The sequence below is a fragment of the Chiroxiphia lanceolata genome, chromosome Z (genome assembly GCF_009829145.1).
Source record: "Chiroxiphia lanceolata isolate bChiLan1 chromosome Z, bChiLan1.pri, whole genome shotgun sequence".
In the NCBI taxonomy this organism is placed as follows: domain Eukaryota; kingdom Metazoa; phylum Chordata; class Aves; order Passeriformes; family Pipridae; genus Chiroxiphia; species Chiroxiphia lanceolata.
In genome coordinates, this window is record NC_045671.1 from 72,228,591 (window position 1) to 72,250,105 (window position 21,515).

Genomic DNA, 21,515 nt, shown 5'->3' on the forward strand with positions numbered 1-21,515 from the left:
ATTTTGTATATGTGTGTTAAAAAGCATTTATTTTTGTGAACTTACTGCCAGTTAACTGAAAGTGGTTGAATTTAGTGAATCTTAGTGAATCAGCAATTCCAGTCAGTTCTTCAGAACCGAGGAAGCCTAATGGTTGCTTTGTGATTAAATACTTGACTTAATTTTGCACAGTTATGAAATTTCAATACATCTGGGGGTTCTCCTCTCCTCCAGGGGAAAACAAACCAACCGTGACAAAACCCAGCAACAGAAAAAGTGTTTCCTGAGGCTTTCCTTTCTTTTATTTTTTTTTTTTCTTTTTTGATAAGTACAACTCCCTGTGAAGAACAGACTTTGGTTGGGGCTGAGCAGACAGGATGTCTGTCAAGTGACTTTCAAGTATCTGTATGCAAGCAGAACTGTAGCTGTGTCCACAGCAAAATAGTTCTTGGCTCTGGTGTAGCAGATGGGACTTCTATGAAGCTCTTAACAGCTGCCAGAGCCTGAAGGAAAATGGTCACCAGCAGCCTGATTGTCACGCTTGCTGTGCTTAAACCTCACTGGGTTAGGCTGATTCAAGTATATTTCCTCAGGAGTGTTGGTTGAAAATCTTGCTGATGAAAGTTTTTTTTCCCCCAGTATAAGATGTTGATTTAACAAAAACTTTTTCAGTGGAATGTATCAATTTCCTCAAGGGTTTTTTTTTTTTTTTTCCAACAGGAAATTTATCTCTCCGCCTCATTTTTATGAGGTTGAAAGTTTTATTTTGACTTCACTGTTTTATATTTAAACATGGAAGTCAAAACATAAATGAAAAGTTAGTGCCCTTGAGATTTCTGTTAAACAAGGAGCTGGAGGAAAGTTTATGTTGGGCTTTTTATGACCCTCTACCCACTGACAGCTTGTGTATGCTTTAAAAGGGGATTGTTGTGGAATATGAGAGCTTCTTTATTATATAATTATATAATTCAGACTGTTCTGTTTGAAATAGGAGTCAGTGGCAAGTTGCAAATCCATAAGCATTTATACTTAATTGTTTTAATAAATTTTGCATATTTTCTTTAGTACTTTGCCTAACACCTTTGGATAATGAATGGGAACTATCAATGCAGTTTCAATATGCCCTGCTTTTTGAAGTGGAGTATCAGAGCTACAGCTTGATTAGCAAATATTTTGGAACATTTCTTGTCAGTGTATCTTAACTTCTTTAAGCCTTGTTACTGCAAATCCTGAATAAAGGTGGTAACTGCTAGCAGGACTAAACCATTGCTGCATTTCTTCTAATGAAAGTATCAATGTCAGGCAAGTTTAAGGGCATATTGCAGCATTAGAATTTAACTCACAGTTTTGATGTCTTAGGAAAAATGCAATATTACTTATTTCTCTAAAGGGACAGTATAGTACTTCCACCCTTATTTTACTTGTTCTAATAAACAGCTTTTTCCTGATGGTGCATTGCCCATCTCAGTTTTCTCAATTATTGCTGAAGTGTGGTTCTTCGTTAACTCTCGTATTCCATGTTGCCTGTGTGTGTGATAGAAACAATTCTGCATTATTGTTGTTGAATCAGTTTTCCTGTGGCTTTTTTACTGTTCTGTTTGTGAATGTGTTAACACTTATTGATGGTTGCTATAGACGAAATGTTAGAAAATAACAGAGCTTAGTAATTTCGTGCTATAGCAGTGGTTCTTAAATGCAAAAATGCTACTAGTTCTCCTCACAAATACCTTTTTATTTTTTTTTAATGTCGTAAGAGGGACCAAGGAGGATTAAGGATCTTGCAAAAAAAATGGACGTCCTTTCTCAAGGCCAGACTGATTTGTACCATCCCCGATAAGAACTTAATTTTCAATGTTATCAATGATGTTTTTATTCTCAAGTCTTCGACTTTAAACGAACCAGTGATATATGGAGTCTTCACCCCACAGCTGTAAGTGTGGTATAGCCTTTTCCTGGATAAGTACCTTTAGTGTCAGTTGGTTACTACAAGAACTAATAATTGCTCCTGTGTTTTTTGTTTGTTTGTTTGTTTGTTTGTTTTTTGGGGGGATTGTTTCTTTTTTTTTTCATTTCTTCCTGAACTTGTAGGAATAACGTGGGGTTGTCAGCAGTGTGTGCATACAGTCTGTCTACTGTAGAAGAGGTTTTCTCAAAAGGAAAGTACATGCAGAGTGCTATAGTGGAACAGGCTCATACAAAGTGGGTACGATACAATGGGGAGATCCCTAATCCTCGACCTGGTGCGGTAAGTTTGGGAAATCTTGGATCTGATGACTTTTTTTTTTTTTAATGCTCAAAAGTAAAAAGACTAGAAAGCGTTAGGTAACCTATTAATGAATTATTTGTTTGCCCTACCTGGTTACTTCTTGTTGCAAAAAAGCTTTCAAAAACAGTGAAGTGATATGTTCTGAACTTTGTATCCGGGAACCAAAGTGTTTGTTTCTTTTTAATTTAGAATTGAGTTATTTACTGGTTTGGGGTTTTTGTTATTTTGTTAATAATTTTCTGCTGGTGAAACAGAATATATATACACACTAGAAATACTTTTGAGTTCAAATGAACAGAAGTATAGCAGCTGTTGCATTGTCTCTGTAGGTTCTCAGCATCTTTATCCAACACAGTGCATTGCTCTACAGACTAAAATGTTCATAGTGCTCAGTCTCTTTCAGACTTTTCTTACTTCCTTACGTTCCTTACAGTCGTCTTGTTGCTGGTGCTGAATGAGGTGACAGCTAAAAGCAGTTAAAATGTGTGAGAGTTACAGAAGGAATATTTTCCTAGTATGTATTTTGAGCCCAAACAAAAATGTAGTCCAAGGCTCAGGGATTAGTACATCACAGAAGCCAGAGTGCTATGAGACCTGAGGACTTGCCTCACTAGAATAAGTGTAGTATGAAGGTGTGCTTGCTGGCCAAAGTGATGCAGAGAAGAAAATGCCTGCTGTGTCTTTGTTTTGTACAAGTAAATGATATAATTTGATTGTCTCTTTTGTTTTGGTGTTCCCCCCCCCTCCCTGTCTTCCTGCTAGTGTATAAACAACGAAGCCGGAGGATCAAGCTACATGAGCTCACTGAATTTACCAGACAAGACACTGCAGTTTGTTAGAGACCATCCTCTGATGGATGACTCAGTGACCCCAATGGGAGACAGACCTCGGCTGGTAAAGCAAGATGTGAAGTACACACAGATTGTGGTAGACAGAGTCAGAGCACTCAATGGCACCGTGTATGATGTGATGTTCATCGGTACAGGTGAGTTCTGCAGAAGACCTCTGTTTTAAGGGTATGCTGGTTCTTTAGTTTTCAAAGAGAAACTCTTGAGATTTCCATGTTTGCAGTGCTTGTAGAGCTGGTGTTTCCATTAAAAGGCAAGGTGCCACAGTAAGTGGACAGTCTTAACCTAACATTGAAAAGGTATTGCAGGAAAAGAACTGCAAAGCTGCATGAGAGCAGCAAAAACACACAGAAGATAAATCTCTAAATGCTCGTTCTGTGTGCCAAAATGTTTTCTTGCTCAGAGCTCCTGCTGATGGCAAATTTAATGGTTACCTTTGACACAGCGTTCTATGAAGACTTTATCTGAACAGCAAGCAGATTACTGAGACAAGTTAAAGCAATTGTGCAGGGTTTTTTTCCTGCCTTTCTGTTTTAAGGATCTTACTTAAACATATTGCTCTGTTGTTTCAGATCGGGGAGCCGTGCACAAAGCCATCAGCTATGAAAATGGAATGCATATTATTGAAGAAACACAGTTTTTTCCAGATTTTGAACCAGTCCAAACTCTCTTGCTTTCATCCAAAACAGTAAGTGCTGTGAGCATCAAGCATTCATCTCATTTTTGTTCTTCTCCAAAACTTTTTAAGTACCACTTTGTAACCTTGCAACAGGAGACCCATCACTGTGCACCTACCCAAAAGCTGCATTTGTAACTCATGGTACTGCAGCAGTGTCACGTATTGCCTGCTGCATTTCAGTCTGTTTGGTAGGTGCCAAACTTCTAAATGTATGTGGACGTGGGGAAGGGGTGTGGGGTGGGCACGAGTGTGCAGATCTTCAGTTTGATTCCATGTGCACAAGCTGAAAGCTGTAAGGTGTTTCAGAATACCAGACTGCGGGTTAGGAGTAATGTAAAAATCCCGACCTCTTGTGGCCATTGCAGATCTGCGAGGAAAAATCCTCTCCACTGCCCTAACCAGTGACTTGTAGCATCAGACCCCTCAGACATTGAGATTTCAGGGACTGAAATGCCTCTTTTGAAGTGTCTGATAGTAATACCAGCGTTCAGTAGCTACCTAGTGAAAGATAAGTTCTCTGCAGCTTGGGGATTTAGGAATACTGCCAACATATCTTTGAAACAGCTTTTATTTTTCTGTGATATTTAATAGAACTTTGCATGTCAACATGATCAGCTCAGTGGAACAGAGCTTTATGTCATAATTTTACAAGCTCAACTTGCATGCTTATTTGTCCTTTCATGCTTATAATAGGAAGAAGTCATGAGGACAGAGCATATTTTTGCTGGACAAATGAAAATCAGGATTAAAATCTTTTCGTGCCTATAGTTTTCAGTAAAGATGTTTGTATTATTTTTGTATGGTGCATCACGCTGGCAGCTCTCTATATATGTGTGTGGATATATATTATGTGTCTACATATGTACATAAAGTATTTGCTGGTTTCTTCTGCTTTGTCTGCAAAGAAAGCTTCAAGTGTCTTGTTTTGACAGGGTTTTCCAGGTTTGCTCTGTGATAGAAGATAAGGATAGATGACTCCTCTAATAAATATGCTAATGCCCGTTCTTCTCATTGTGGCTTAATTATGATTCCTCCATTTCTTGGGTGTGCAAGGGAAGAGGTGGGCATTATAGCCTTAAACCAAAGACATGTGATGTAGCAGTTCCATCATGTACATGGTAGCCAAGACTAGTGTAGAAAAAATGGCATTGAATGTATTCATTCTGAGTCCAGGTGCTACATGCTCAGTTCCTCAAGGGCATCCTGAATCATGGCACAGAGGGTGCATAGGGAATGCACTGCCTTTTCACAAAGGAACTTCTCTCAAAGCTTAGAATTGAAACAAAACACTGCTTCCTGATATAATTGTTGAGACATAAAACTAAACCCCAAAACTGAAGCAGTGCTACCCAGTACATTCTCATAAAAGCAGAGGTCCTTTTCAGTGATGATGAGTGGGAGATTGGGCCAGGCATGAGAGCTGTACAGTCCTGGTACCACCCAAGCAGGGATTTACTGCTGCTCCCCAGCATGAAAACACAAGTTTCTGCCTCCACAGTCAGTGGCTGCTGAAGTCCTTCCTAGAGCTGGTATTTTGATACATGTCATGGCATCCCATAGTAGTGGATTAACCACAGAAGGGTAATAATTACCCTGATGGTGGGATTTAGACCCCTCTGGACTCAGAGTCCTTTCTGAACACATTTTTCAGTAGTTTCCAGATTTTTCCCACATTGTTTAATATGCTGGGCAGAGTCAGGGGATCCTACAGTAGATCTTCTACTTGACTTGAAGGTTTGTCTGGATTTTTTTTCTAATGGTCTTCTCAGCTCGCTGCATGTTCCCTGAACTCTTGGATGTATGAGCTGGGAAACCTGTGAGGCACTACAGTGCATGCACAGTGTGGCAGCATTATCTAGAAGAGCACAAGAGAGATAACAGTGCTTCGTACATGGGGGGAGCCTTTGACAGAGTGGGAGGCTTTTCCTAGGAAGCAGGACATCTCCAGCACTGTACACTTCTTCCATGGGCAATGCAGCATAGTCTAGGTTAAAGTTCAGGACGGAAGACTGCACATAGATGGATGTTCAGCTGTCTTTCAAACTCCAGTCTTCCAGCAGATTCTTTTTTGATCCTGTTCTGCCTTGTGTTTTTCAGTGCAGAGAGTGTCCTTGAAAGCTGTCTGCACACTTCATATGTGAGACCAATCCAAACTAATTTGTGCTTGGTCTTGTAGCTTCCTCTGGAGACTTTCTCATGATCATTGCATTAAAGACACTGACCTGCTCTGAGTTCTCATGGCAGAACCTGCTTACTTAGCAAAACAGCATCAGTGAGTTCCAAAACCCAAATTTGCCCCTAAGATAGTCTGATAGTTGTTTTCTTGAGGCTTTTTCTCATGTCTAGACAAAACTTCTGCACCATGAACAGGAGATGTTTTGAAGAATGTTTCTCTACCAGAAGTCTCTCTTGGATGTCTGCCCATCATTTTGTGACCATGCTCATTCTGCCAGGGTCAAGCAGTCCCCCTGCAGACATGACCCCTGAGGACATTTCTGTGCACTGAGATCTGTGTGGCTGCAGTACAACTCTGTGCTTGGATCTGGCCCATTTGCTGTGGCAACTGCAGTAGGGTGCTGAAAAATCCACTTGGTGTTCTGCTCAGGATGAAGCCAACCCACTACCAAGGTGGGGTGTGCCACTTGGCTTTCTGTGCAGAGCCTCTCAAAAGGAGGTGATTGGTCACTGGTGGTTTGGGTTTGCAACACAGGTCCCTTTCTTCAGTCTTTGCCTTGTAATATGTGAAGTCAGTGTAGCTTTAGCCATCAACTTCCCTGAGCTTTTAAGTAGATGAGTGAAATATGGCAGGTGCCTGCCTTTTATAGGAAGAGTCTTTTGGAATGAGTCTTTTCCTGTTGTGTCAGAGTGACACTTGTTTGGGATCCCAGCAGCAATGGTTCAGCAGGTGATCTAATTATATTCCCCTTTTCCTTGATCTCTTACCAGTGCTGTTTTCCTTTGAATACTGCCAGTGTTCCTCCTTGAAAAGCATAAAGCTGATGCTGATGTGGCTGCAGAGGCCTGGCTGGTTGATGGAGCTGAAGGCAGTAGGGCTGCTTTGGGTTAACAGGAGCAGGTCCTACAAAGAGCCTGGTTAGGCATTCATGTACCTGCTGCAGGCTAGTCATCCTCATAGGATGACTCAAGTCTTGCCTTACCTCATAGAAGGATTGTTGGAGCATTCATATTTCTGGAAAAACTGTGTGATAAAGCCATGGTTAGACATGGTTATTTTCCATTGTCACGAGCTGTATCTGTTTCAGGTTTTTGTTGTCTTTTTCACACTTTGAGCACTGCTGCAATATTTTCAGCTTGAGTTTCTAGAGATAAAAGCTAATCAAATGCTTATTCCCCTCATGCACCAGTTTTTACAAACATGGCTGAATGTTTGCTACTCTTTAATGATACTTAAAGCATGTAATGAGTTTTTGGCTTTGAGGAAGTGATCGACTGTGATTTCTTTCTGATTTTTATTTTTTTTTTTTTTACTTTGTTTTTCTTTAGGGCAGAAAATACCTCTTTGCTGGCTCAAATTCTGGTGTGGTTCAGTCCCCAGTGGCGTTCTGTGACAAGTACACCACTTGTGTTGACTGTGTTCTAGCAAGGGATCCTTACTGTGCATGGAAACCCCTCGAAGCTTCCTGCATTGATATTTTTAAAGAAGCTGAAATTGGAAGGTAATGGTAGCATTTGATGACCTTGCAGTTACAGTCAGTATTGAATCAGTCTTGTCCCTTACCGATAAGTGGAATTTTAAAAAACAAATGTTTTCAAATACAGACTTTTTTCTATCCATTTGTGTCTGCTAGTGCTGTTTAGATAAGATGACTGACTTAGTACAAGGGAATAGGCAGGCTCTAGGAAACAGGATTTGAAGTTTTAATGTTTGGGCTTCCTTTTACAGGAACTGGATTCAGCACATAGGTGGAGATGCATCTTCTTGTTCTGGTGAGTTAGTCTTTGCAGAGCTCTTTCATATGCCTAGGTGGAGTAGTGAAAGAGCTGTGCTTAGTTCATCTTTGCTTTTGTGATTACCTGAACATGCATTTACATTTTTATAGGTATGAGATTCTGCTTTTGAATATTTGAGCATCTGTACAGCCTGCATGTTGTCTTAAAAATGTCTGTGTTTGTATGCATTTCAGTGTGCAGTGCACAACCCCCTGAAATGAGCGGGGGCACCTCAACAGTGACTTGTGAATGAAAGCAATACCAGAAGTACTTCTATTGCAGAGGCCTCTGTCTCTTTGATACAGCATTTGACGTTCTACTGTGAGCCTTGACAAGTGCTTGGTTATTGCTGCTAGATCAGATTAAGTGATTTGGAAAAAAAGCTGATTTTATAGTCAGAGGGGAGGGGGAACTTGGAACACAGTACAGAGCAGCTGAAGTACCTTCCATAGTGCTTTAAGACAAGTAATCACAGGTCCTTTCTTTATAGTGTGTGCTGCTGCCACCAGATCAAGGACATCTTAAAGAGGCAGCAGTGTTACAGGAGATTTGAGCTGCAGTAAACAAAGCTCTTAAGAGTTTAATTTACCCCCAAGTTCAGTATCTTGCCTCAATGACTCATCTCAAGTGCACGCTCAGTTGTGGATCAGCAAGGTCTCATCTTTGTCTAGAAGTGGAGGCTCTCTTAGAGTTTGAGGTGTCCTGTCTCTCAGTCTGTCTCGATGTTTTGTGTGCAGCTGTAGCTTGGTATTTCACTCAGATTCTTGCATGCTGCCATCTTGGTCTTGTGAGGTGAATGCCATAACCTTCACACTTTCTATTAAGACTGTAACACAGTCCTGTGAAGCTGTACAGATTAGAGAAACTGGAATCATTGCTGATACTCTGCACATTTATTTTGATGTTCCAGATAAAGTAAGAGAGAATCCCCTACAGCATACATTCAAGCATGGGAGCACAGCAGAACTCAAGTGTTCTCAAAAGTCCAATCTGGCACAGGTAGTTTGGAAGTTCAGAGATGATGTGCTGAGAGTGGAGAGTCCCAAGTACCGTCTGCTGGAAAAGGCACTGCTCATCTTCAATTTATCAGAAGGAGACAGTGGTGTTTACCAGTGTTTGTCAGAAGAAAAAGTGAAGAATAAGAAATTTTCTCAAGTGCTGGCTAAGCATGTTTTGGAACTGAAAAAAATACAGCACACCATGGTGGGCCCCACCTCAGCATCTGCACCAACAGAAGGTAATAGTGATGTGCCAAAAGCGTCAGCTGTGTCAACTGAGGGTTCCACTGCTCACACCTCGACCACTCACATGGTACCAGTAACGACAGCAAGGATAGTGACAAAGCCCATTGGCCCTGTCCTAACAAGTGTAGCCTCCAACACAGAGCTCTTCAATTCAATTCCCGATGCGGTCCCAGAAAAGACGATGTTCCTCAAGTCAAACGACAACTTCTTGTTGATGTTCCTCTTCCTCTTCTTTTTCATCCTGTTTTTGTGCCTGCTCTCCTACAACTGCTACAAGGGGTACCTGCCGGGGCAGTGCCTGAAGTTCCGCTCTGTCATGCTGCTCGGCAAGAAGAAAACGAAGTCGGATTTTTCTGACTGCGAGCAGAGCGTGAAGGAGACGCTGGTGGAGCAGGGCAGCGTGAGCCACCAGAGCGGGGAGCAGCCGAAGCCCGCGCACGACACCGGCTACGAGACCGAGCCCGACTGCGGGAACAGCCAGCTGCAGGCCGGGGACTCGCAGGCGTCCCGGGAGGCCAAGGACAAGCCCTTCGATGTCAAGTGCGAGCTCAAGTTCGCGGACTCGGACGTGGAAGGGGACTGAGGGCTGCAGCCATCCCTTCCCTTTCCGAGGTGGATGCGAGCTGTGGTCCCACCGTGGCTGTCGGAGCACGGGGTGTGACGGGCCAAGCCATAGCGGGGTTTTCGTGCTTCAGCTGTACAGCAAGTCAGTTTCCATTCAGATCTCAGCAGATTAGAGAAGCGGTGTTCTTGTCTGGAGACCGTGGCATCTTGTGTTGTACTGTCCTTTTTTTTTTAAAGTTTTTTTAAATGGCCAGTTTCAGATCACCACTTGTTTATTCCCAATTTTTTCCCCCCACTGAGCGCTTTGCTCTAGTGAAGCTTCTTGCTTGTTCTTTGGCCATGTTCTTCCATAGAGTAAAAGTAACTTTTTAATTCAGTTGGCTTTAAAAAGTACTTCAGTCTACACACGTTTTTAGTTGCCATTAAAAAAAAGACCTAGTTTCATTTTAATTCCAAATTGGAAATTGAGTTTAGTTTATCAGATTGGTAAATTATAGACTTTTGTCCAGATTGGGACATTTTTTTCTTTGCTTCTAGTGATTATTTTTAGTTTTATGCTTTGTGTTTTGGCACACTAGATCTCTTTAGTTGGTTAAAGTTAATTTTTTTAACTACTTTTTAAGTATCTTAGATTTTAAGGTACAATGGGGATAGCATTGCCTTGATTTGTGTAAGACTCAGGGATAATCTTGTTTAAAGGTTTTTTTCTTTGCTGCTTTTTAGAAATGTAGGTACAACAATATCAGTACAAAACATGGAGTAAGTGGGGAATGGGGAAGGAGGAAATAAATGCTTTTCTTTTTTTTTTTTGTTTTTCCTCCCCCCACCAGCTAGAAAGCTGGACATAGTGATGTTTTATTTTCTATACAAAACTGGATTTTTTTTTTTTTCCTTTAGTTAATGAAACAGTACAGGCAAGCAACTGTCAGTTAGCAGTGACAAGGAAAGAGGTTTCTTGCATTGTGGGAGCAAAACAGGAATCAAGAAGAACTAACTCCAACAATTCAGCTGGTGACTCTCTGAAGTGGACTGTAAGGACTCAGCCTGATGAGAAAACGTTGCCGATTTTTTTTCTTCTTCTTTTCAGATTCAGAAATAACTCAGCTTCTTTTTGTGACAAATCTTTGCAGCATCACCCTTTCCGGATGATACCTTCCACTCTCCTATGCAACTGGAGACTGAAACTGGAGCTGCTTAAACAATCAGTCCTTTGAACTGTTTATGTGAATCATGCCTGCTGACGTGAAAGTGTGCATTTGTTCTCAGCCTGGTTCACAGCAGCACTGTTTGTCTGTAAAAGCATTTTGTGTGCAGTAACAGTCCTGAAGAATTGTTCCTCTCACTGCATCTTTCTGTAAATATTGCTAGAAGTAGAATTTGTTTTAACAGTAAACAGCAGAATGCCTGGGCTGCTTTTCTATGTTGAACTTCCATAATTTAGACCATCTTAGTGTAAACAGTTTATATTTTATAAGATTCAGTTTGGTTTTATTTTTCTATTTTTAATTATGTACATATAACAGAATAAATATTAAAATAAATTGTATTATTTATGAAACGTGACACAATGACACTGCTTTCCATTTGGCAAGCACTCATGTTCCTTGTGGTTTCCTTTAAGGGGAAAAGCGAGAATTTTCATAATTAATTTGAAACAGCCTCTCAACTTCAAATGAGCAGGTTATAACCCAGGGGGGAGGGATTGGAAGGATGGGGGGGAAAAAACGTGGGTGAAGGAGGAAAGTGCTTTTCTCTAGGGGCCAAGGGACATTTCCTCTTACTACCTTTCTAGAATTCATTTGTCTTTTTGCATTATTTCTTCATTGTGTGATGTATTTCTTAAAACTTTTTTCCTTAGTACCCTTTTACTTTCTTTTCTGTCCTCTTCTGTCACACAGCCTCATCTCCTATACCTTTCCCTCCTACTGGTACCTCCTTTTTGTCCTGTGTGGGAAGTGATTCACCTCCTTCACCCACCAGTACCCAGCCTGATGTTTGGTCTAGCACAGACCCCATAAAGGTCATGTTGTTGCCACCTTTCCTAAGTGACCAGACACAGCATGTTAGTGTCCGGGGACCTTTCCACCTCTTCTGCCAAGCCACAGGTAAGCTGGAGGACCCCTGTATAAGCCATCATGGTCTGCATTAAAGGCTTAGCTATGTCACCATGTACTGTGTAAGTTTTACTTTTCTGATGCTGGGGGGAAGGGGGGCTGCTGGGGGGGCAAAGGGGAGAGAAGACATACACAATTTCAGGGTGCCACTTCCTGACTTTACTAGGCTCAGTGGATCAGGATTGCAGAGTAATGTTTAGCAGGTAGATATTTTCGTTGTCAGCGTGTATGCAATGTAAAAAACACACTTGTATTGGATTTGAATTTGGCGTATTTTCTGGGCCAGGTCAGTTATTCTTTTTTCGTCTTATTTTAAATGATGAAGGACTTACAGTAACAACAAATTCCACTTCATGATGGATGTATTATCTGAGGTGTACAGGAGAAGGAAAAAGCTCTTTTCTCCATAGCAATTCACTTACTTTCCAGCTTTTGTTTGGATTGTTACGAATTACAGTTTGTGATTGCTGGTTTAAGCTAAGTGTGATTTAATGGATCTGAACAGGTCCTTGGATGTAACCTTGTTCCTTAAAATAAGAGATTACATAGATGGAGGAATTTTAAAAACTAGCATGGTTTCACATTGGTCTCAGTGTGAGTGTTATCTGGAGTCAGATCAAAATGCATAAATTCGTATTAGTGTAGATCCTAACAGAGGCATTGTTTTTATTTCCGTGGCTAAAAAGAGCAAGGGTGGGATGAAGGTTCTTTCATAGAATGGAATAATTTAGATGGAAAAAAGGCCTTTCAGCAATAATTCGTTCACTTTTTCTATAGGCAGTTCAGAAACTTCATTGTGCAACATGAAAAACATTAGCATAAATATCACAAAAGATTTAAGCAGACCTGGAATTTATTTTAAAATTACTTTTTCTTTCATCCAACTGTGCCTTTTTTAAAATGATGCTCATGCTGCTTTTGAAAATTGTGATTAATTGTATTTGCCTTGGCAGTGAAGGAAGGAGTAGTGTCCTAAAGTCAGCCTGTGGAACTCACTCCTCAGGAGGTGTAGGGGTGCATATTGGAAGAAACTGTCAAAACCACCTGACATCCAAGAGGTGCAGTGATGGCACAGGCAGGGCCAAGATGCCCCAGCTGTGGAAGTGGTTCTGATTCATCTCAGGAAGCAGTGAAAGACCCAACTCTGTGTTACAGATGGGGGATTTACTCCCTTTGAGAAACAAGCAATTGGCTGATACATCACACCCTTTTCATACACAGAATTACAGCTGTAGTCTGTTGATTTTAAAAAAATCAAACACTACCACCCCCAACCCAACAAATGCAAACCATCATACTGCAGATATTTTGCATCTTTCTGGGTTCTGCATGTGAGGGTGTATACATTTATCCTGAGTGGGGGGGTGACTAAGCAAGTGCTTTTGCTAGGAAAGTCTCTGCTTGGATTTATTCACATTTCTTCAGTGTCTGTTGATATTTCTTTATATAAACGTAGCTAAATGGAACTTTATTTCCCTCGGCTATGAATATAAGGAGAAATGTGTCTACAAGGAACAGAAAGGTTAAGTGAGACCGGTAGAGAGTTAAATGTTGTGCCTGGTTGTCTGCATAAAGGATATGGTATCAAGCCAGTGTATGATGCAAATATATATGCAAAAAAAAAGAATATGTCACATCATCCAGTCAAAAACCTCAAGCTTATTTTGACTTGAGTTTCTAATGTTGTTTTATGAGAACTGACGAATCTCTTCCTTTTTTTAATTGTAAATGTCTTGTTTCAAGCTGTCTGGAAACTCAGCAGGAGTTGGTGAGTTCTTTTGCTCATCTCTTACTCATCCCACATGTTTTAACCTGAAAGCTTGCCTAGGGGTAGCACTCTACAACCTTGTAACTGTCTGATTTCAGCAAGGTGAAGCTGAAGTGGATAAAGCACCAACAGCCACTTGTGACATACTGGTTTTTTTTTTTTTTCCTGAAAAAAAACTAGTTTGTCAAGAATGGGGTACTCCTGCCCCACCTGAAGAGGAAGGAATAAATCTGCCTGTACAGCTTTTCTCCCAGTTCCTTTCTCCCTGCTCCCCTGAAGAGTCCCACATTTCTCCAGAGACCTGTTTGCACATGGGCAAACATCAGGCTTCCTGTGTACTTTCACTACTAGAATTTTCTCTCCCATTACAAAATTTTTAAGCCCTTTACAGACATTTTAGGCAAGCTTCAAATAAATTGAATAAAATACTACACTATCTGGTTCAGGGGGGACAGACAGCTGATGGTGTATGCACCTGCTTTATAAATTTCTCTGTTGAAATTAGGTACAGTAGAAACAGGCTTTTCGCAGCAGTTTTGGTTCTGCTTGGAGATGCTTTACTGACAGCTCCTCATCCGGTATTAGAGTAGTATATCCATGTTTGTAACTTCCCAGGCAAGTGATCACGCTGAGCAACAATTTAAATGCTTATTTTATAGTAAGACACGCTGCAAAACACCATTCTTTATGTGTACTTCTGCCCTGTAGATTCAGACTTGCTGTGTCCGTGGTGTCACATCTCCCTTTAGTTCGTCTGCAGCTGGAGGTCTTACATAATGGATTATTGTCAGCCTTGGTAAAATAACCCCAGGAGTGTGAACAATAAAAGTTCTGTGAACTTGGCAATATACTTTAAAGCAGTTGCTACTTGATGGAGCTGCTGAGATGGGTATGTGATAACACCCACACGCAGTGCCTGTTCCCCGTGGTTATGCTGTTCTAAAGGGAGTGCCAGAAGCTTCCCATCCATGGAGGAAAAGATCTGTAACTTCCAAGAATCAGAGTTGCGAGTGGTTCAATAGAGATTTTTCTCTCTCTCTCTTGCTTTGGTGAAGCCTCAAGTTGCACTGAGAGGCACACAGAAGGGTGGGGAAAATATAAACTGCAACGCACTGCACTTTACTAAGCACTGCTGCAAGACTCAAGGTGCCTGCAGAGTGAGTCTGAAAGAGACCCTGCCCCGGGCTGTGTGCAGGAGCCCCAGGGCTGCCCGTGCTGGTGTCACCACGTCCTCGTGCATCACAGGGCTCAGCAGAAGGGCTCAAAAGCCCCTGTACCCCTTGGTGTGCCTGATGGTTTTTTTCCTGGGAGGAGGAGCTTGTCTGTCAGAGGCTGACTGACCCACATAAATAAGTCATAAGTCATGTGTGGGTTTTTTTTGGCATCCTTTACAGGGTTGCATTACCCATGGAGCCCTGGGGTGATGTGGTCTGGTTTGGAGCTCAGTCAGGAGAGGCGTGGAGGAGTGCAGCACCCAGAGCAGGATGAGCCTGTGTAGGAATGTGCTTCGTGTTAGATAAAATGTTAGTGTAGTATTACCAACCACAGCACTTAAATCACAGCGTGCATCTTAAAATGGAGTTTACCAGGGTTGTTACTTTTTTACTCTTGCAAGAACACAAATATCAAAGAGCAGTTTGCCGTGAGCATACACTTGTGGTTCGTAACCAGTTGCATGTGGTGTCTCTTAATGTGAATTATGGCTGTGGAGAGATACAAAGCGAGGTTTTTGAAACCTGAAAATGTTTTAATTAGTAGCCTAGAAGAGGTAAGCTCTGCATCTCTCAAGGCAATTCAGTCCACGGCACAAATATTTTAAAACTTTATAGAATCTTTTAAATTTTTATGCAGTGTATTTTGAGATTTACACAGTGATGCTTTCCTGAAGCAATGCTCTTGACTTAAATTTGCATGCTTTGCTTAGTAATCCACGTTCAGTTTGTCCTCATGGGAATGCTGAATTTGCACCTTGTTAAACAATTCCATATCCCCACTTTTATGAATTAGCTTCTCAGGTGTTCTGTCTCGTGCTGTGTGCCTGTGACTCAATTTCAGCGTCTTTGGCTACAGTAATCTCACAGTTGCTGTTTCTTTGAAATTTTGTAGTTTTGTTCCAATTCTTTCAACTGACCAGACATCACTTAAAGGCATCTTGGTACTATAAAACCATTCCTTAGTGCAGGTCTCTGATATGACACCTGCTTTTCATTACTTGAGATGAGTCTAGAAGGTAAGTTGAAAAATTAAAATTGTTCCTTTAATAAAAAAGGACATGGAAGTCTTAAGGTTATAAAATCAAGTAAATAACACAGACCAATTTTGCATAAAACTCAATAGACATTGGAGATATCCTTGTTACCGTAGATTTCAGTATCTTAGGGCTGTAATTATTTTACTGGAATGCTGGCATTTCTCTTTTTACAGGCATAAGGGCTTGCTTAGACCCTCTTACATCTAACTCTGCATGCAAACCCAACAGCATTAAACACCTTTGTAAGTGCTGATGTTACCTGGGTTCTGTTGACTTCCTTAATAGTGACTTCTGTAAGAAAATTGAAAATTTATTCTATGAGGACTGTGAAATGGGTGATGCATTCTTAAATTCTGGCATTAAGAGCAGATTTTGAAACACTTCTATAGGAATTCCCTTCACTGTGCAGTTTTATATGTAAATGCTATGGTCAAGCTAAGAAATACACGGAAGGGTGTGTAAAAAAATACCTTTTCCTTTTTTTTTAAACATATTAATTTTCTTGTAAGGACTAGAGTAAGTTCAGTATAAACATGATTAAGCATCAGGTGCCTCAAGGTAAAAAAGGGGAGAGCAAAGAAAAGAAGTAGAACCAAAAATGTCTTACTCATTTTTTTCCTCAGAAGATTTTCTTATTCTTTCTTCTGCTGAGCAGAATCTTACCTTGCACAGGTAAGATGCAGCTGGCTGCATTCATACAGGTTTTTCCTGTACAATGAATAAAATGGTGCAGTTGGGAAAGCTCTTCTTGTGTGGCTTTTTGGTAATCTACAAATGCTCTAAAACACTAGAGAAAAGACACACACACACAAAAAAATCTCCCTGTGGAGGAATCAGTCCAGTAAGGACTGGTAGTTGGTTCTTGGTGGCCTGCAAGTGGTTATTACTGTTGTAATGTGCTTTAAGCATTTCAAGCTGCAGGTGTGTCCCATACACATCAGTAGGTGTGTAAAATCCTACTGGCTGCATCACACCTCAGCAGAGGGCTTGGCTAAACTGAGCCCATGGCAAGGTTTTCAAAGCTGCTCCCTGGTACCAGGGCAGAGTTTGAAGAAGCCCATCCTTTTGCAGTATTCTCCACCTGAGTTTGATATGCACATGATTATGGGAAGACTCCAAGGGCACAGGAAAGAAAGGCTTTGCAGAATCCATGTCAGGTTTTGTAGCATGACTAGGTAGGTGTAAAAGGAGAAGTTTGCTTTGCACTGGGGTCTTTGAGGCACAAATATAACTTCTAAATGCCTTTTGGGGTGTCTTCTCTTGGGAGAGAAAGCGATTCACTTTGGTTCTTACTTCTCTGTACCATTTGCTTATAAGGGTTTGCTTGACCTCTGAGCTTAGCCTTTCTCCTTTTGCAATTCACCATAAGGATTTCTACTGGTTTTCTCCTTGCTAATGTGAAATTCTTGCTTCAGTAATGCCCCGGCTTGGAGCAGTACACTGGTATTAACTACAGCCTGCCCACAATTGAGCAGCTGTACTTCCCAGTCCTGCCAGGTGAGATGTGGTTGGGACAGGTATTGGAATCTCTGGAGCACAACCAAAACTTTACACTGGCTTCCTCAGCTCATCTTGTTACCTCCACCAGCCTGGATTGCAAACTGACTACCTGTACAGTTATTTTTCTTCCCCACGAGAGCTACAGCCTGTAGATTTGTGATTATTAATCCATTGGTGTGATGGCTGATTAACTGAGTACTAATTTGGAACAAAGTTGTCATGTCTTTTTAATAATTTCAGCAGAAACTGTTGCCAGAGTTGCTTCAGTTTGTGTTACTTGCACTGTCCCCTCAGAGGAGATGAAAATCTCATTTCCATCTCTTCCAGTCATTTTCCTGCTAGATCCACCTGGCAAACAAGAAGCAGAAACAGTGGTTTGTGTTCTCTGGAGAACAGAAGTGATTTTTGGAGGGCACGTTACTCCCCTTAAAACGCATTCTCCAGTTTTCTTATTTTTAAATTCCGCATAGTATCCTTGTTAGCCGATAGGAGGGCCAAAGATAATTATGCGAACTCAAAGCAGAATCTAATTTTTTTTTCTGCCAGTCGTTTAATTTTTCTTCACAGGCAAGTTATCTGGGTTCCAATTGCAAAACCCTTTTTCTGGACCCACTCGAGAGAACATCTAAATAAATAAGTGCTGTTCCTGCTGGGAAGCGTGGACAGTGACCAGCTGAGTTTTCATCTGAGGGGGCGAGTCAGACATTTTCCCAACCTGCTTTTAAATGCCTCTGTGGAGAAGACAGATGCCACGTCCCACTTCCATCTGCATGTGCTGTACATCACCTCTGGAGACTGGTTGCTGCTTCCAGCAGCTGCTTCCCGTTTCCCAGGAAGCACTTCCTGCTTTTCATCTGCCTTAGCGAGGCTGCATCAGTCCGTGGTGTTGATGTTGCACAAACAGATTGATGATTTATCGAAGCACCCAGTTGTTTGTTGTGCTGTAGGTCGTGCATTCTTCAGTACCAAACATTTGGTGTTGGAAGCAACATTCTTCTGGCATTTCAGGTCTATTTTCCTTGACTTTTTAAAGCAATTCCTGTTTCCTATCAGGGCTTACTTGGCCTTCTGGAATGCACTGCCCCTACTTCAACAAACAAAACCAACCACCAAAAAACCAAAACTACAAAAAACCCCGCTCTGGTTACAGAATGTATGGGCTGCGTAACTTGCACACTATTTTCAGAAAATTGCAGATGCTTGTCTCAGTTTAGAAGTTCTTTCCCCTGTTTTCCAGTTAGTTACTCTCTGATGGCTTCATTTACTACTGATTTATTATTCCAGGAGCTTACCAGCAGCCATGACTCAGACTCCTACAGATCAAGACACTCTTAACCAGCCTTAAATCTGTCATTCACATAGGGGGTAGTGCTGGTTTTTAGTGCTACATATTAATGATTGACCAACCTTTTCCTGGGCTAACTTTGATCTCCGATTCAAAATAACCTTCCTGCATCCAGGTGGTACTGCCTTTTTACAACTTAATCTGTGCTCCAGATGAGAGCTTCTTATATGACCTTGATTTTCAGGAATCTGTGATGTTTGCTTCAGCAGCATTCAGCAAAGCCACAGGCTAGATAGCAAGCATTAAATCCACATGCCACTTTTTTTTTTTTTTTAATCTGCTGCACATGGAAGTGGTTTTGGTTTGTGCTGGGTTATAGAGGGGAGGCTTTTCTCCTAAACTTCCCATCACTGTGGATAGCCTCTGGTAGCAATTCTGTTTAGATTATAGGGATTTGTATAAAAGACTTTTCATTACCCTGATGGAATTTCTCTGTGGGATACCTGTGGGTTATCTTCCCTGGATTTCAATTTGTTGTCAACTTGGGATAAATTAGGTTAGCTGGGGAAAGCTTTAAGAGGTTTAGGCTTGCTGGCAACTCTTGTTTTGTTTTACCAACTCCCCTCTCTCTGTCTTGGGAGTGTTCTTCTCAATATAGGGAAGCCTTGCTCTAGTGCCACCCTTCAAGAACCAGCTTAAAATCCAGGTAGAACATGTGCTAAGCCAGCAGCAGTGGGGTGGCACTGCTCAGGGTCTCACTGTACAGCTTGACTGGGCTGCTTTGGAAATGCCTGCACAGCTCTGCACATCACAGTGTTTGGCACAAGGGGCGAGCGTGGCCAGTGCTCCCTCCCCCAGCCTTATGTTGGTGAGCTCTACTTAATCCATAATCTCCTCCTTTTAAATGAGTATCTCCAAGCTGTCTTGAAAGCCCTGTGTCTGTTAGGGTGTGATGTGTATATGGTAAATGTTTAATTTGGTCCAGTTTAGCAGGGCACATCTCCACGCTGCTCTGGATCTGCAGCTGTATACTTCAATTCTTTAAACCTGGTTTTATTTACCAATTTGTTTTACCCTTAGGTCAAATTTACACCAGTAGCTCAGTGAACACAGACTATGGGGGAAGCTTACAAGCAGCTGCAGTGGTTTAAGTTTTTATGGTGTGACTGCCTACATTTTTTTTCTCGTGGAAAATACTGAGGAAAAATCATCTGGGTATTAAATACATGGTTTATTCAACCCATCCTGACTTGACATAGACCAGAGAACCCCTTCTGCCAGCAGAAACTTAACCTGGACAATTCCTGGGCTGTTACTGTCTGGGTAGTGCCATTTCATTCAAACTACTGAAAGCAGAGGTATAGAAAATGAGATCTCCATGGGAAAGAAGCAAACACTTTCACAGACACTGGAAACTGTGAAGGGCTTATGCAAAGGAAAGGGGTAGTTCAGACAATGCAGCAAGGTTTTTTGCATTTTTCATGTTAATTTCCCATCTAAAATCAAGGCAGTGAAGTTGATTTTACTTAATCACATTTTATTATTAAAATTTATTGAGGCACTGTTTTCAAAGTTAACTCTTTGAAGTATCTTTTGTGGTTGCTTAGACATAGCTAGTTACATATCTAGACTGTTGTGCTGTTTAATTCTCTGCTTATTATGATCTAATAAGTTTACTTTTTTTAATCTTTCAAGCATTCTTAAAGTGGATGGCAAAGTAAGTAGATCAGATGTGTCAGAAACTCGTATTTTAAAGTTTGCATTAGACGTGTAATTAATTTGTATTATAGCAACAGTAGAAAATGCAGATTATATTTTCATATTATTTTCCTTCGCTTTCAAAACATAATTCTCTAACCATTACATTCGAGTCTGAATTAATTTCACCATAGAGCTGTAGAAAACTTGCATTTAACAAATATGATGGAAAGCTTTTGCAGATGACACTGTTTCAGTGTATTTTTTCAGTTGTTCCATCCTGAAAATGAAAACAGAGTGGAGAAGGTAACTGGGTAAAATTGCCCAGTTGCAACTTCCCGAGGGGCCAACCTGAACCATCACAGCTTGAAAAATTTCTTGTTTTGGGAAATCATTGGACTTTAGTCTTCTGGTGAAATGTGGATCTAAGCTGAACTTTTGGCAGATTTTCAGCACAACTCTGCTCTTTAGCCCCAAAAAGTAGAGCAGGTTCTCTGATGTGAACAGTACATTTGAAGTAATTTTAGGGACCTGTCCTGCACGGAATGTGCCACTTCCTTGCATGGCCCTAAAATGGTGCTTCAAGATTTCTGTCTTTCTGCTGTGCTTGTACTGACTGTTCCTCCCATTTGTCCAAATTCCAACTTCAGCATTAGTTTACTGGAATAATTTGTCCCTGTTTTCAGATGTCCCATGATTCTAGCGACATGTAACCTATCTGCTGTTAACTGCAGAGTAAGTACAATCATCCACAAAACACATTTTTTTTTAAAAAAAAAAAAAGAGTATGTGCTGGACTATTCTTTCTGTGATTTTCAGTCCAGCATGTTTGCTCTCTGCACTTCGTTAGAGCTGTTGCCAAGTCCTTGGGACTGTGCCACTTCCCTTGGAGAAACTCTGCAATGCTTTAATTAGATTACGTTCTCTCTCATTCACCCTAACTCCTGATTTGTGTGCGTATCTGTGGCAGATTTGGAAATAAGACTAGTAAGAGTTTAACGTGACACACAGAGGAAGTGTACAGATGTAAAAACTATCTTTTTTTTTTTTTTTTGTCTGCCTGCATGATTATCTAAAAGTAACTGTAGATTTTTCTGGGGAACAAAATACCGCATCGATTTCCAATTTGAAGTGCTCATGAAGCTGACTTCTGTAGTAGATTACCCCTTCTGTCAGGACATATTTGGAAAAATAGCTTATCTTCTTTCTACCCCAAATTTCTCTTTATGTCCTCTCTTGCTAAGACTAGTCTGGATCGTAGGCCCAGAGGGAGAAATAGGCATGTTTTGAACGTCAGAATTACTGCAAAGTTCTTAGTTTGGCCCAGATGTCTGTATTTTAAATGAAAAGGCTCTGATGTGCCAGGTA

The 21,515-nt window shown here is 41.0% G+C and overlaps 1 protein-coding gene across 14 annotated transcripts in view; it reads left to right on the forward strand.

The window, feature by feature from the left end:
- Positions 1-21,515, forward strand: part of SEMA4D (semaphorin 4D) — a 95,593-nt gene that overhangs the window by 70,724 nt on the left and 3,354 nt on the right. For 9 of the 14 annotated variants that reach the window (XM_032676869.1, XM_032676873.1, XM_032676866.1 and 6 more), the window contains 7 exons: positions 1,734-1,909; positions 2,068-2,224; positions 3,008-3,230; positions 3,666-3,781; positions 7,277-7,449; positions 7,677-7,720; positions 8,634-10,515. In XM_032676869.1, coding sequence (XP_032532760.1) covers positions 1,734-1,909; positions 2,068-2,224; positions 3,008-3,230; positions 3,666-3,781; positions 7,277-7,449; positions 7,677-7,720; positions 8,634-9,550 — 1,806 coding nt within the window. In that variant the 3' untranslated portion in view covers positions 9,551-10,515. Of the gene's footprint in view, positions 1-1,733; positions 1,910-2,067; positions 2,225-3,007; positions 3,231-3,665; positions 3,782-7,276; positions 7,450-7,676; positions 7,721-8,633; positions 10,516-11,429; positions 11,637-12,598; positions 12,892-21,515 lie in introns of those variants that run through there. The other 5 variants (XM_032676875.1, XM_032676876.1, XM_032676877.1 and 2 more) reach the window with 4 other exon arrangements.